The sequence below is a fragment of the Magnolia sinica genome, chromosome 8 (assembly GCF_029962835.1).
Source record: "Magnolia sinica isolate HGM2019 chromosome 8, MsV1, whole genome shotgun sequence".
Lineage (NCBI taxonomy): Eukaryota > Viridiplantae > Streptophyta > Magnoliopsida > Magnoliales > Magnoliaceae > Magnolia > Magnolia sinica.
In genome coordinates, this window is record NC_080580.1 from 11,580,996 (window position 1) to 11,595,726 (window position 14,731).

At 42.6% G+C, this 14,731-nt stretch overlaps 1 protein-coding gene and 1 long non-coding RNA gene across 2 annotated transcripts; one reads left to right on the top strand and one right to left on the bottom strand.

Moving 5' to 3' along the window:
• Positions 1-4,966: 4,966 nt before the first annotated feature.
• On the top strand, positions 4,967-5,447 carry LOC131252873 (uncharacterized). The gene is made up of 2 exons (XR_009174731.1): positions 4,967-5,145; positions 5,211-5,447. It is a non-coding gene; the product is annotated as an uncharacterized LOC131252873 (long non-coding RNA).
• Positions 5,290-8,646, bottom strand: LOC131252872 (scarecrow-like protein 9). The gene is made up of 3 exons (XM_058253630.1): positions 8,534-8,646; positions 5,738-8,134; positions 5,290-5,637 (listed from the first exon to the last, which is right to left on the bottom strand). The coding sequence occupies exon 2, from the start codon at positions 8,046-8,048 to the stop codon at positions 5,829-5,831; it is 2,220 nt and encodes a 739-aa protein (XP_058109613.1). The 5' UTR covers positions 8,049-8,134; positions 8,534-8,646; the 3' UTR covers positions 5,290-5,637; positions 5,738-5,828.
• Positions 8,647-14,731: the final 6,085 nt, after the last annotated feature.

Genomic DNA, 14,731 nt, shown 5'->3' on the forward strand with positions numbered 1-14,731 from the left:
CCGCTCTTTCTTCCTAGCTAGCAATGCAATTAGGGCAGGTTAGGTCAGCTCAGGGTCAATCCAAATCCAACCCAACCTGAGATCCATTACCACACCAGTTTTTCTCACATGTAATTATATAGGTAGGGCCAGGTTGTCCAACTTCTCAACCCGGGCCTAACCTGACTAGGGTTTGGCAGAAGTAAAGATGGAGAGGTGGGGCCAACGGTTTGGTGATCTAGACTGTTGATCTAATGTGGCTGGGAATGTCCCAAAAGTCTTCCAGTTTGGAATTTACTGGGCTGTTTTTTTTTTTTTTTTTTAATTTATTTAATAATTGAGAATAACAAATCTTTGTTAAAACTAATGAAGATACATCAAGAGATCGGAAACAAGTTCCGTGCGCCCTTTCCAACAGCTTCCTGTAGACAGGAGCTACGTGGGGCCCACTATTTTGTTCGTGAGAAATCCACCCAGTTCGTCCTTTTCTTTTGAAAGATAACACTATCCTGGATTCCTCGCACGCACCCTGTCCATCCATTTCACCAGCTGATATTAGGACGAGCCAAAAAAATGAGGCTGATCAAAACGCAAGTTTGCCACATTTGAGGAAACAGTGGGGATGGAAATTTCTAATATTGAAACCTTCCCAGGGCCCACTGTGATGGTTTTTTGTCATCCAAACTGTTCATAAGGTCATTACTAGAGCTGGGCAGGACCTGACTCGAGTCGGTGGATCCGACCCGAACCAAATGGCAGAGTCAGGTTTGGATCAAGTAGCCCCATCCAAATTTGAATCCTGACTGAGTCGAGTTCGGGTTACATTGTAACCCAACCTGAATCGAACCGAAACCCGATCCTGTTGGACTCGACCCGATCTGAAATATCGAGTATTATATAAACAAAAAAAAAAAAAAAACCTGCATTCTCTCTACCCCAACCCTAGCAGCCGGCTGCCGCATCCAATCCGTCTTGGTTCCAGTTCTAGTACAGTAAATGGGTGGACCCAATCAATACATGACCCCGCCCCGAGTTTTGTGAAGAGATGGGTATACCATAGTCCAATTCTTCCTACTCTACTAGTAAATGGGTGGACCTGATCAATACATGACTACAGTATCGTCTTTTTTGAATGCCTGGCTAGCCAGCCCGATGACCCATTGACCTGATCCGAATCATAGCCAACTCAATCCGACTCTGTATCTTTGACCAAGTCGGACTTGGTTCGGGTTAGCCCAGCCAAGATCCAGTTCGGATTGAGTCAGGCCCGCTGGACTCGGTCCCCAGTCGGATCGAGTTTGGGTCAGGGATTTGACAAAACCGGATCGAATCGAGTCAGACCGTCCGACTTGACTTGATGCCCTTGATGCTCATCTCTAGTCATTACTATTTGGATGACCTGAAAATGCTAATATTAGCATGATCCAAAACTTGTGGCCCCACAAATGTTCCAATGGTGGGTGTTCAATCCCAACTGTTTTCTGTTGCGTGGCCTACTTTACTTTTGGATCTGCCCCATTTTTGGATTATGTCCTAACATGAGCTGGAGAAATGGATGGACACGATGAATTTCTCATGAACATTGTGGTGCTTCCCACTTTGCTTCAAGTGCACAAGCTTGGTTGGGGTTTTGACCACATTGCCCGTGATAAACCCACTCCACCTTCAGTTTCCCCACCTCACGTTACAACATGAGCCCAAAAATAGGAATATCCGAAACTCAAGTTGGGCACACCACAGGAAAAGGGGGAATGAACTGAACGCCACCATTGAAACCTTTGTGGGGCCCACTATGTCGTTTATAAGCCATCCAAACCTTCATAAGACTGTCCTTTGCACAGCTCCAAAAAGACCTTTCCAGCTGAGCCTGTGTACTTAAATACGCAATATCCTATATATTTTTTGAATAGTAAGGGTTACTTCCATGGCTCGGGTTAACTCTCTCTTGGCCGTTTATTTTTACTCCACTGAGTGATGGATATATGCCTTCCAATTTGAAAGAGTAGTGAGTAATCTGTCCATGGTGCACCTGATCGGGTTAATGGTTCAGATGATGGGAACCATGTGCCCCACCTGCTCAGAAAATGAGGGGGTCAGTCAGGTTTTTACATACATGCACTTGAGGTGTGGAACATGACTGGTGTCCGCTTGTGTGGTTGGAACTTGTTTGATTTCCAAAGCCCATTCACCGAGCATCCTGATCGGATATTCGCAAAATAGAAACCGGGAAAGAAAGTCTCTGCTGTGATCGTGATGTTGTAATGGTTGTAGATGAATTGTAGTGCAGTGCTTTCACGCACAGGAGACTTTTAATGGATTAAATGGATAAGAAAGACGTGCTAGATTTCATTTTATTGTGGTTGTCTCTATCATCAGTTAATTAGTGCTGAGCCTGCTACCACCCTCTCCGTCTGACCTTCCACAGGGTGGTCCTGACCCCTGAGTTGCAAGCGGCTTCAATTCCAGGCTCAACTAGTTCATGGGGTGGGCATTTCTGTTATTTATCATGGATGAGAAATCAAATGGTATGCCCAATCTATAAATGGGCCACGCGCCCTGGCCTCACCCAAGACTGTTCGGCCCTTACCGTGGGTTAAGATTCTTAAAAATCCAGCAGATCCAAAACTCATGTGGGCCATGGCACACGAAATAGTAGGGATTGAACGCCTGGGAATGACCCAAGTCGGATGATATTTGTTTCAACCATATCAATGGTTTGGATGGCATATAAATATCATGGTCAGCTCCAGGGAGGTTTTAATAGTGGACGTTTCTGTTCCCACTATTTCGTTGGTGTGGCCCACCTGAGTTTTGGATCTACCTGATTTTTATCCAAAAAGGTGAACGGAGTGGGTTTGTCATGGACATCTCTGTGGGCCCACACAGCCCCAGGAACTAGTATATATCTGTGCCCAGGGTCGCAGTCCATCTGCTCCCTTTGGTTCTGCTTAATCTTTAAGACTGCTGTCCTGTTGTGGTCCTGCGAAACTGATGGACGGAGTGGATTTGTGTGACAGGCATCCATTGCATCCGACTGCAGCAATCCGCGTCCGGCAAATACACCAAACCGGTGCCTTAAACCTAGATTGCATACAGTGCCCTGCGGGCCCCACCATGATGTATGTGTTTAATCCACGCCGTCTATCCATTTGCCAGAAAAGTTTAGGCCATGAGCCCAACAATATGAGGCAGATACAAATCTCAGGTGGATCATATCATTAGAAACAGTGGTGAAGAACGCCCACCACCAAAAAAAAAAAAAAAAAGTTTTGGGTGAAGTTGATATCTGTTTATTCATTGATGAGGAAAATAAATATCAAGGTAGACATTAAGGAGTGCCGTAGAAACTTTTAAATGGTGGTGGTTCAATCACCACTGTTTCCCATGGCTCCGTCCACCTGAGAGTTGGATCTGCTTCATTTTTGGGCTCATGCCCTAAAATGATCAGGAAAAATGGATGGACAGCATGGATACATTTCGGTGGGTCCAACAGAGTATCGACCAGCAGATTTATATATATATAAAATAACGCATCATTAATCAAAATTATGTAGGTAACTATTTAATTTTATTGAGCAACCATATTTTAAGAAAAATCTTTTTCTGAAGGAACGGATGTTGTGGCACCACTTTGTAAAATTCCCCGCCCCAAAAAAAAAAAAATCAATCATTTTTGTTAGTTTCCCATTCCATCTCTGAGAAACAAAAATGTATTACTTAAATTAAGTTTACAACAGACAGAGACAGCACACTACAAATCCGTGAATGTGGGCCCCAAGAAAGCGTGCAATTATATTAGTTTAAAGCATCATGATAGTCCACCTGTTTGTTGGGCCAAAGAAGAGGCTACAACGACATCGAGATCCTAAGTGAATGGCATCCATGTATAAGCTTTTCTTTATCATGGACCACCACTTTAATATAAATATAATACTTGGATGATGGTCGCACACGCTTCTCGAACCCACCAAAAAGTACCATTTAAAAAAAAAAAAAAACAAAAACTGACATGCCTGACGTTTTGTTTTAAGTATCATTTAATTATGTTTTTAAGTAGTAGTGGGCCAGCTTCTTGTGCTTTTATAGCATCGGCCAAAATCACTTGGGATAGTTTGCCACCATTTTAAAATAGCAGAGACTTTTGTGCACCAATCTGGACCGTCTAGATGGCTGACAAAGCCATGTATGGAGCAGAAAACAGTTCTTGGTATAATCATCAATTGGATGGTTAGGATTGTATGATCAGTGAGTAACACAATTTGACGGTCTGGATCCCCAAACATTTGATTTGAGTACCAAATGTTAGGAGGATGAGTTGCCACCATTTTCAAAATGGTGGTGAACTATATCATAATATAATAGTAAGGCTACATCTGGAGACACTATGGAACTCATGTCACCTGCTGTAATTAGATGGTCCCACAGCGTACTCTCTCTACGAAGCGGTTTGGCTAGTGACCACGACACCAGCTAGCTGGTGTCAAAGCTCTATGGGACCCACCATGATGTATGTGTTGTATCTGCGCCAACCATCCATTTTGCCCGCTCATTTTAGGGCATGAAACCAAAAATGAGGCAGATCTAAATCTCAGGTGGACCACACCATAGGTAAAGAGTGTTGTCAAAACGTCCACCATTAAAAACTTCCTAGTGCCCACTATAATGTTCATTTGAGGTCACGGAGGCCTGAATAAAGGGAAAACACAAATATCAGCTTGATCCAAAACTTCATTGGGCCCAAATGTTTTCGTTGGTAAGCACTCAATCCCCATTCTTTCCTGTGGTGTGGTCCATCTGAGATCTGTATCTGCCTCATTTTTGGGCTCATGCCCTAAAATGAGCTGGCAAAATGGATGGACAGCATGGATAAAACACATACATCATGGTGGGGGCCACAGAGCTTTGACACCAGTTAGCTGGTGCCGGGGTCAGTAGCCAAACGGCATCCCCCTCTCTCTGACCCTAAACGGGCCGCGGCAAACCTGAATGTGGACCATTGGCCACTTCTCTCTCAGAATAACCAGAGAAATCAACACCGTTCAAACAACAAGAGAAATGTAACATTACATGATCAAGACTTCATGACAGACATGTAGACTTACATGGCACGACATGGACCCAAAAGCATCTGGGAAATGCGAGTGGCCCCAAAATCACCATAGAAATGTCCCTGACAACAGCATTTTGGACACACATTGCAATCAACACCCAAAACTGACGATCGTCGTGAGCCCCACAACTGAAGAAAAAATGAGAATGGAAAGAAATCTCAAATTCACGGACAGGGACTGCACGACACTGCATCTCATGGAAAAGAACATCCGGGCTGGCTTCATAAAGACAGTCCTGCATTCTAAATATGGTAAAATTCAAGGCGATCTTGGATGACAGGAAGAAAAAAAAAAATGTGAAGGTTGTGTATTTTGTGACCCTTTGATTTCGATTTTTGGGGATTTAGCAATGTTCTTCCACACATCATGTTACAGGCTCCAATCTTCCAATAGCATTCACAAATGATGCTTTCATCAATATAGTCATTCATAACACTGACCTCATGGCTTTGGGACTCTCATGGGGATTCGATTTCTGCATCGTTGGAAATTGAGGCAGTGTTTGTGCTTAAGACCATATTTTCTTACAACTCGTCGGTCCCATTACCTGCATTCACACGATGATTACTAACAGATACTGGACTGAGAATACATATAAGAACAGATACCCTAATAAAGAAAGAAATCGCATATCAGATCAAAAGTACCTTTGATTTTGTTCCGAGCGGCCATAGGACCAGAGAAGTGGGAAGAGCATTCCCGTTTCAAGTACACAACCAGAAGCAAGCTTTCTGATACTCAAAAGCTATCATGGTCTGGTTTCCACGTGGAAAGTGCGTAAATGATCCGCCCCTTCCACCCCTGAAGCATCCACTGGCTATCTTCGTCGATGACGAAATCCTTATGGTAGCAACTCCTCACCCTATCCCTTGCTTTCTCCATGATAGCATGATTCAATGGGAGCTGCTTGAACCCAGCCCGCAGGTTCCTTACCTGCCACTGCTTGTATGTCTCCGGCCTCTCGACCCTCTCTGAGCCCTCACATGCAATGACGTTCAGGGCGTCTTGCCCGAAGATCTCCCTCTCAATCAGGATCCTCTCCGGGTGCTCGCGGGGGACATTCACTTCCAGCATATCGTACAATGCAGACCAGTGGAATAGAGCCTCACGAAAACGTGTGACGAAGAAGGGGGCACTGAATGCTCCGTTCACTATCCCATGGATAAAGACGTCCGGATTCATCTTCCTGATCGTGTTCAAGAAAATATCCCTCGGACTATCGACAACCACCGTCTCATCAAACATTTTTTTAGCCCGATACAAACAGTTAACAACAAGCACCTCATCTCTGTCGATCTTGAGATCTTCGACTTGAATGGTTTCCCATTTGCAAGCAATAGGAACGTACTCGAAAGGAATATTGAAAGTCCGAGCATAATCTGCCAAACGACGCCCGCTTAATTCAGTTCTCTCAGCAGGTCGAAAACCAGGCTGGGGGAAATCGATTCCGGTTATTCGAATCTTGGGAGGCCCACCAGGCCTTCCCGAGAGTCGTTGGAGGAGGCATGGCCATTGGAAGCCAAAGTAGATACCGAAATCTATAATATGGAGCCTTGTTGCATTTTCAACCGCACTCACAATCGTCTGGTTCGCAAAAAAATGGGAAATCTTCTTGAAAGGGCATGCGGCAAGATAAAGATGGTAAGCTTTCAAGATATCTGCAGCCGTTGTTCTTTTAGTAGAAAGGGCCGCATAGATCTGGCTCCCAGTGCCAGCTAGGCGTGCCTCGAGGCCATTTGCAAAGTAATGAGCCTGCCTCTGCGAGCCATCTCCGAAAGGGGAAGAATGCTGTCTGATCTGCTTCAGCAGTTCATTTGCATTCCTGCGATCATCTGCAGCAACAGCTTGTGCACACTGAATGAGGAGAGTCCTCAAATCCACAACCTCCTTTTTGCCCTGTTTCTTACCACGAGACTTTGCACCACCATTCGATCCCTTAGACTGTCCTTTCTGTGAATTCTTGCTTACTCCATTCCGAAGGTCTGCTCGGAGACAAGACAGCGGCCCAAATCTCCCACCACAGAGTAACACCATATCAAATACCTCTGACCGTACAATCTCCTCACTATAGACAGCTGACTGTTTGTTACTCCTCCCTTCCAAATCCAAATCCTCCCAATGCGGATTCTTTCTTACCCTTGACCCATTAACCGAAAAGTCTCTTTTATCCTTCTCCTCCTTGACCTCAAACTTGTGAACCTCTTGCTTCGGTTCTCGAAACAAGAACCCATTGCTCTCTACACCCAAGACCAAGTTCACACCACTCGGAAGGAACTTTCTCGCTTCCTCGATACCTCTCTTGAACTGCCAAATGGGCTGGCTTTCACTAATGAAATCAGAAACCCGATTCTCATTTGTTGGAGACTCCTCCAACCCATCTACAACAACACTGCTTGAAGAACTGAATGGCGAATGAGAAGTATAATCAGTTGACACGGTAAGAACATTCCTAGAAGATGGATTTTCCCCAACATTGCAAATACAGCTACCATCTACAACACCATTACTGCCACCACTGTTATAATTACTGTAACTGCCACTAACATAATCATCAGGGCTGTCTGAGTTATGATTAACGGTGTAAAGGGGGGATTGATCAGGGGAAGGCGGGTACTTTTTCCCAAGGATATCGTAGAAGGGTTTCTCTGCAGCCTGGAGAGCCAAACTCTCATGATGCAGATAGCTCTTCTCTTCCATGTCTTCTTCCATAAGCATCTGGCTGATATACTTGAGAGCTATATCAGAGAATATCTCACTGTCTTCCTCAGTGCCCGAACCCACTGACGGACCGAGATCATGGGCATTAGGATTCATAGCGCTCTGATCTAGAAAGGGTACAGGCAAGGGAGCAGCCGGTCTAAACCCCCGACAAAGGTTACGATCTGGACGGTAATCACCGAATTTGATTCTTCCGTTCATCATGGAAGATAATTCACTAAGGCCTCGATCCATAACCATCGAGCTTTAACCCTAACCGTAACCGGTCGATCTCAAAACGCGCTCTCTCAATCTCAATCTGGACTTTCTGCACACAGACCGCATCTCTGGAAATTTTTATCCGTTTTACATTTTTAAAAAAATAAAAAGAAAAGAAAAAAGAAAAAAAAAAAAGAACAAGAACAAAATTAAGTGGACTTGTAAAATCCAAAACTGTTCTAACAAATTAAGAACACTTCAAGATCAGCTACGTAAAGAACGGAATTTTTCAGGATGGATTGAGAATATAAAATAAAATTTAAAAGAAACATACATATCTGTTTCGATTTTCTATGGATTTGAGGGTAGAAATATCTCGAATCATCATCAGAATCTATGAAAATGGAGGTTTTCTAAATCTCCAAAACCCTAGCAATCCATCTCGTTCGACAGAACTGTGATCTAAGCTATTAATTGAAAAAAAAAAATGAGTACAAAACGGTAAAGAGAGGAGCAGAGATGCATACCTTAGCAAAACCCTAGCTGAAAGAGAGAGTGAGAGCGAGAGAGAGAGATAGAGAGAGAGCTGAAGCGTTCGCGGAGACGCTTTTCTCTGGATTTATAGAGCAGAGAAAGGTACTTTTACGCGGGCGCGGACGGAGTATACCCCCACCAGGATCTATTTGGAGACGGACGGTCCTGTCAGGGATTCTGTGGGGGCCACTGTGATATATATGATTCATCCAATCCGTCCATAAATTTTAAAATATAATTTTAGAGTAGAATTAGAAAATTAGTAAGATAAAAATCTCTATTAGACCACACCAGAGGAAGCAGTGGTGACAATCACCCTCACCGTTGAAACTTTCCTAGGGCCCACCATAATGTTTATTTGACATCCAAGCTGTTAATACGATCACATAGATCTGGATGAAGGGAAAATATAAATATCAGTTTGATCCAAAACTTCTGTAGCCTCCAAGAGGTTTTCGGTGGTAGGCATTCAATTCTCAATTTTTCCTGTAGTGTGGTCCACTTAAGAAATCGATCTATCTGAATTTTGGAATAATTATCTAAAATGATTTTTTAAAATGGATGGACGGTGTGGATAAAACATATACATCACTGTGTGCCCCAAAATTTCCTTGACAGGACCGTCCATCTCAAGCTAGGTGGGTAGTACCCAATCCCCACCCCTTTTACGACGGAACCATCCTGCGGTGGTGATGTGGAAATATAGCATCCGTTCGATCTGCTTATCCCAATCTCAACGGCTAAGGCCGGAGGATTGGACGAGTAGCCGGTGGTCGGTGCGGCGTAGAAGCATAGAGCGGTAAAACCGTAAAAGGTTCATGATCAATACCTCGTCGTATCCTCGGCGATTTATGGTTTTTGAGAGGAAAATGAATTCCACGCGCTCCCCTCTTCAAGCGCCAAACACAAACGCTCAACATGTGCTAAAGTGACACGAGCAGGTGGGCCACAGAGCAGCATGATGCTAACCTGGAGTTGGATTTCATTATTCGGAAGATGCCAAGCATTGCACTAATGGTGATTTTGGATCTAATTACAAGTCATTTTGCAAAAACTACTTATGCATCAAGCAACTTATGCTAGCTGGGGTCCTTACTCTTACCCGGGTGGTAGACTCCCAGGTGTTTCAAAACGGGGTCAAGGGTTCGGGAACCAACCAGTGGTGAAATCCCACGGCGTGCGTGTGTGGGGTGTGTGCGTGTGTAAGCGCGTGTGTGGGTGCGTGTGCGTGTGTAAAAAAAAAAAAAAAACTTATGCTAGCTGGGTCCGTACTCTTATTCCGGTGATAGACTCGCAGGAGTTTCTACACGTGGTTGAGGCCCGAGGGTTCGAGCACCCATACGTGGTGAAATCCCTTTACGGTGTGAGTGTGGGGTAGTGTGTGTGCGTGTGTTAAAATAAAATATAATTTTTTTTTATTTATTTATTTATTTAAAAGCAACTTATGCCGGTTGGGTCCAGCTAAATAGCTTGACGGTAGGCAGGCGGGTTGGACATCTCATCCTACTAATTTATAATTATATAGAGTGCATATGTGGGTTGGCTGGAATGGTTTACTCTAGCATGGAGCGTAAAATGATTTTTTTAACACTCGGACATACACAAATGAACTTACACCACATTGGGATTTCACCCCCAATGAGTACTCGAATCCTTGTGTTGAAACTCTTGTGAATTTACCAGTGAGGCATGAGATAGGGTTGCTCACTTTAGAATATTAATTTATGGGCTGGGATAGGCCTAAAACTTAATCCAATTTGTTAATCAAATCATTTCGAACTATGTTTAAGAGCACGCCAGGCTGCCCATTTTAGCATATTTGGCCTTAATATATTAGGCATGCCCGCATATACCACATAGGTACTTGAATCCATGGCCTCAATATTGAAACTCACAAAGTTTATCATTGAGTCATGAGTAGAGACCTAGGCATTTTTCTATCATGGGTAGAAATTTTTAAATTTTTTTTTTTTTTTTTGTTGAAATAGACTTTTTCTAAATAACTAATACATGTTTTGAGGAAGAAAAAATATGTTAAACTCTAACAACAATCTACCGAAATTTTAAAGTGATGGTAATTCATCCTTCTTAGCATTCATGTACAATTACCAAGAATTTCTCAATTCAAATTTTAATTTAATAACAAATTGAAGTTCTTAAAATGTTAATATTTAAGAGTTTAATAAAACACCATAAGTATAAATGGTTTTAAAAAAGCAATCCTTAAACCGTGCCATTTGTTTACATGTCATCTTGAAGTATCCGCATATCTCGTTGTCGTTAATAAGTTATTACATCCACATTTGAAAAACAAAGACCAATACTCTATTGTCTTCTTTTGGAACCATCATATCCTCCATCTATTATATCTTAGATATTAGGCCTTGTCAAACGCGGCATCTTATAAAATTGTACACCGAACATAAAGCTACTACAATATTCATTTGCTTCTGCAATGAATAAGAATACATTATTTTTAAAATGAGGAAGCATGTTTTTCAGTACTCCGAAGCATCTTTCAATCATATTATGAAGTGATGAGTGAATATAATTAAAATATTCTTTTATTGTTTGGGCTTGACCATCACCTCAAAAATCAAGTCCAGATGATGTCCTGAGACGATTTGCTTGAGTCCGGAGTAAAGAGTATGAGAAATGTGAGAAATTAAATATGTATTTATGAAATCTGAGTCGTGTCGCTTGCGTGCCGATTCTGAGTTTTCTGACCGTTGGATTCTGACCCAAATTCACCCTCGGATTAGGGAAGATGGCCCAGGCACGTCATAGTGCTTGTGGCCCTAATCGAGTTTCGGTGACCATTGAATTGAGATTGGTCCGCCACGGCTAATCTGTAAATCCGATCGGTACAAAAACTCAGCCTGACCTAAATCCATGGTTAGTGAGCTTAAGTCCGACCGCACGTAGAGAAAGGACCACCAGAAGTGCTCCGTTAGATCGGAATAGACCCGATTTGGTTATAACCTAAGTATACCTTGGCCCTGGGGCTATTTTCATCAATATCAGGCCTATATAAAGACCTTAAAACCCTCACTCTCAATTCCATACGAATTTTCTAACCCTAGCTAAGAGAGAGAGAGAAGAAAAGAGAGAGAAAGTGAGAGAAAAGTTGGTGAATTATCTTGAGATTCTTCTCTGTTATTCTGCGTCCCTAAACCAGTACTTCTGAATCGTTATTCCGGCGATTCTAAGTTCATTCTTGGGTAAGTCAATCAAACTCTAGCCTGTTTTAAAGTTTAGAATAGTTTAAGTGTTGATGTAGTTCATTTTATTCATGCCTTAGATTTTTTAGTCGCCGTTGACGAAGACTTATTGTCTGAATCAGATCTGTTGCGCTTTTTCTAGTTTAAGGTGCGCACTGTATTCATATAGGTTATGGTTTTCAAGGCTTTCAATGTCGGTTAATGGTTTATTATTGTTGTGGGTGCAATTTCTGTAACGACCTTGGAAATTTTTATGCTAATCTTTCCTTAAGTAGTTGATTTTGGGGTAATTAGCGCTATACTCAATTGCTTGTGAAATTCGCATCAATCACTTTAAATTATATCTGCATGACTCAAAACTTGTAAATTAGTTAGCGCTACGTTACTCTGAAATCTGGGATCCATCGCTAAATCCAATTGTTCTGAAGAATTTTTGGAAGATCTGGATCGAACCTGAACCGCGCGTCGAAAGTCCGATAGCGATGATCTTAGGCTGTTGCGGTCATTAGGTTGGGCTTGACCATCACCTCGAAAATCAAGTCCAGATAATGTTCTGGGTCGATTTAATTGAGTTCGGAGTGAAGAGTGTGAGAACGGTTGGATATTTAATAAGTTTTTATGAAATCTGAGTCGTGTCGCTTGCGCGACGATTTTAAGCATTCTGACCGTTGGATTCTGACCCAATTTCACCCTCTGATCAGGGAAGGTGGCCCAGGCATATCCTTTTGCTTGTGGACCTGATCGAGATTCCGTGACCGTTGAATTGAGTGTGGTCCGCCACGGCTGATCTGACGAAAACTCAGCCTGACCTAGATCCATGGTCAGTGAGCTTAAGTCCGACTTTTCGTGGTATTTGGCCCACCAGAAGTGCTTCGTTGGATCGTAAGAGGCAGGTTTTGGTTATACCCTAAGTATATCTTGACCCTAGGGTTATTTTCGTCAAAGTTAGGCCTATTTATAGTCCTTAAACCCTAGCCCTCTTTTCCATACGAATTTTCTCTAACCCTAGCTTGGAAAGAGAGTGGAAAAGAGAGAGATAGTGAGAGATAAGTTGGTGAATCATCTTGGATTCTTGCCTATTCTTCTACATCCTTGAACCTTCACTTTGAATCGTTATTCTGACGGTTCTAAGTTCATCTTGGGGTAAGTTAACCTAATCCTAACCTGTGTTAGAGCTTGGATTAGTCTTGGTGTTGTTGTAACTCATTTCTATCCTTGCTTTAGGGTATTCTATCGCCGTTGACGAAGACAACTCGTCTAAATCAGTTCGGTGTTTCTTTTTTGGCTTAAGGTGCGGACTTTAAGTGTATAGGTTATGGTTTTCAAGGCTTTCAATGCCAGTTAATGATTTATTCTTATTATGGATGAGTTTTCACATGCCAAATGTTGTGTTTACATTGCTTTCCTGAGATACATGCGCTATATTGAGATTTGTGTATTCTATGTGTATTTATAAAGTACCGTATACGTATACAATACGCACTTGTGTTTGCCATGATTATTTGTCATGTATGTGTGCTAGATGCATGTATGACAACTCCTTGGTAAAAGGAATTGTCCAAATGCATGTATTTTAACATACGTCATGTATGTTGTATCATGTATTCTAAGTGTTTGTAGAAATGCATGAATGATCTAAAGTGTAACTAATTACACTAATTGCGGGCGTTGAGAAGTGATTCTCAACACTCCTATTGATGTGCATGATTTCCTTTATGCAAGTTACATTCCTTCGTCGTTTAATTTCAAGCATTATATATGCTTACATTTATGTTAAGTTGATATTCTCCAAGTGCTTATGTATCATGATTTGAGTTGTTGTTCCATTACTGTTTTTCATTCAATATAAATATCTGTTGTAGTGTAATGTGTTTGGGACTATGCATTAGTCCAGGAAATCGGTAATCTGCCTTATGTTCATGGTTGAGGTTGCTTTCGCCACGTAGGACGTATTAGACGAACCCGAGCCGTATTAGAGTTGTCGGTAGTGGTTTGGCCACGCAGAGTGTTTGTGCACTCTATGTCGCTCAACTCAACGTGCGCTCGTACTAGTCGAGTTCGTCAAATAATCCGATTATCCGATGTATGTTCACCATGTATGGACGCTACTGCTTGAATCTAGGGTACCGAACTTACTAGTGAAATCCTATTAACCATGGTACTTGATCCGCTAAGACTCATGAGCCGGACATGGTGGTATGGGACACCGTGGTCGAGCTATCGGCCTACGCTGGGGTGACAGGCTTCCCCGTAGTGACCAGTGAGCAACTAAACTCGTGAGTCGATTATGGTGGTATGGGACACTATATTCATGCTGTCGGCCTACATTGATTGGTGACGAGCCCTTTGTAGTGACCTCGAGCATACCTGGATACCCAAGGAGGTGACGAGCCGAATTGTGGTAGTAAAGGTGTGAAAGGCGTGCATTGATTGGTGACGAGCCATTTGCTACGACCTCAAAGATATGATCGTATGAGATGTCTAGGACTGACGACCCTAGAATAGATCACTGTTTGGATGGTGACATGAGGGAGGTATCTTAGCTTCCCAATCCTGCTGTATGAAAATGGACTAATAACAACTTGGTAATCATATCCATGCACCGCATTTGCATGTGCTTTGTAGATGTGCGCACTTTGAGGTGGTGTCATGCGTAACGTAAGATGAAGACGCTGAGGGTGTACGCGTGAGGGCACGCATCATTTTGCATACATCCCTGCATTAACAAGAGTACTTAGGATTTATTTAGTTTTTTGCTTTATCATTACTGCTTAATTGAACTGATAACATGTTAACCAGTGCCTTATTGTTCCACTGAGTTGATCACTCACTCCCACGTTCTGGGGCGGTGTTAAACACCCACCAGACTGTCTTAGGTTCTAATGTTGCAGATGTTGATGCGACTTCTAAGGCAGAGTGGGAGATGGATGATAATGAGGCTGCTTTCTCTTATATGTAGTTTTCAGACGG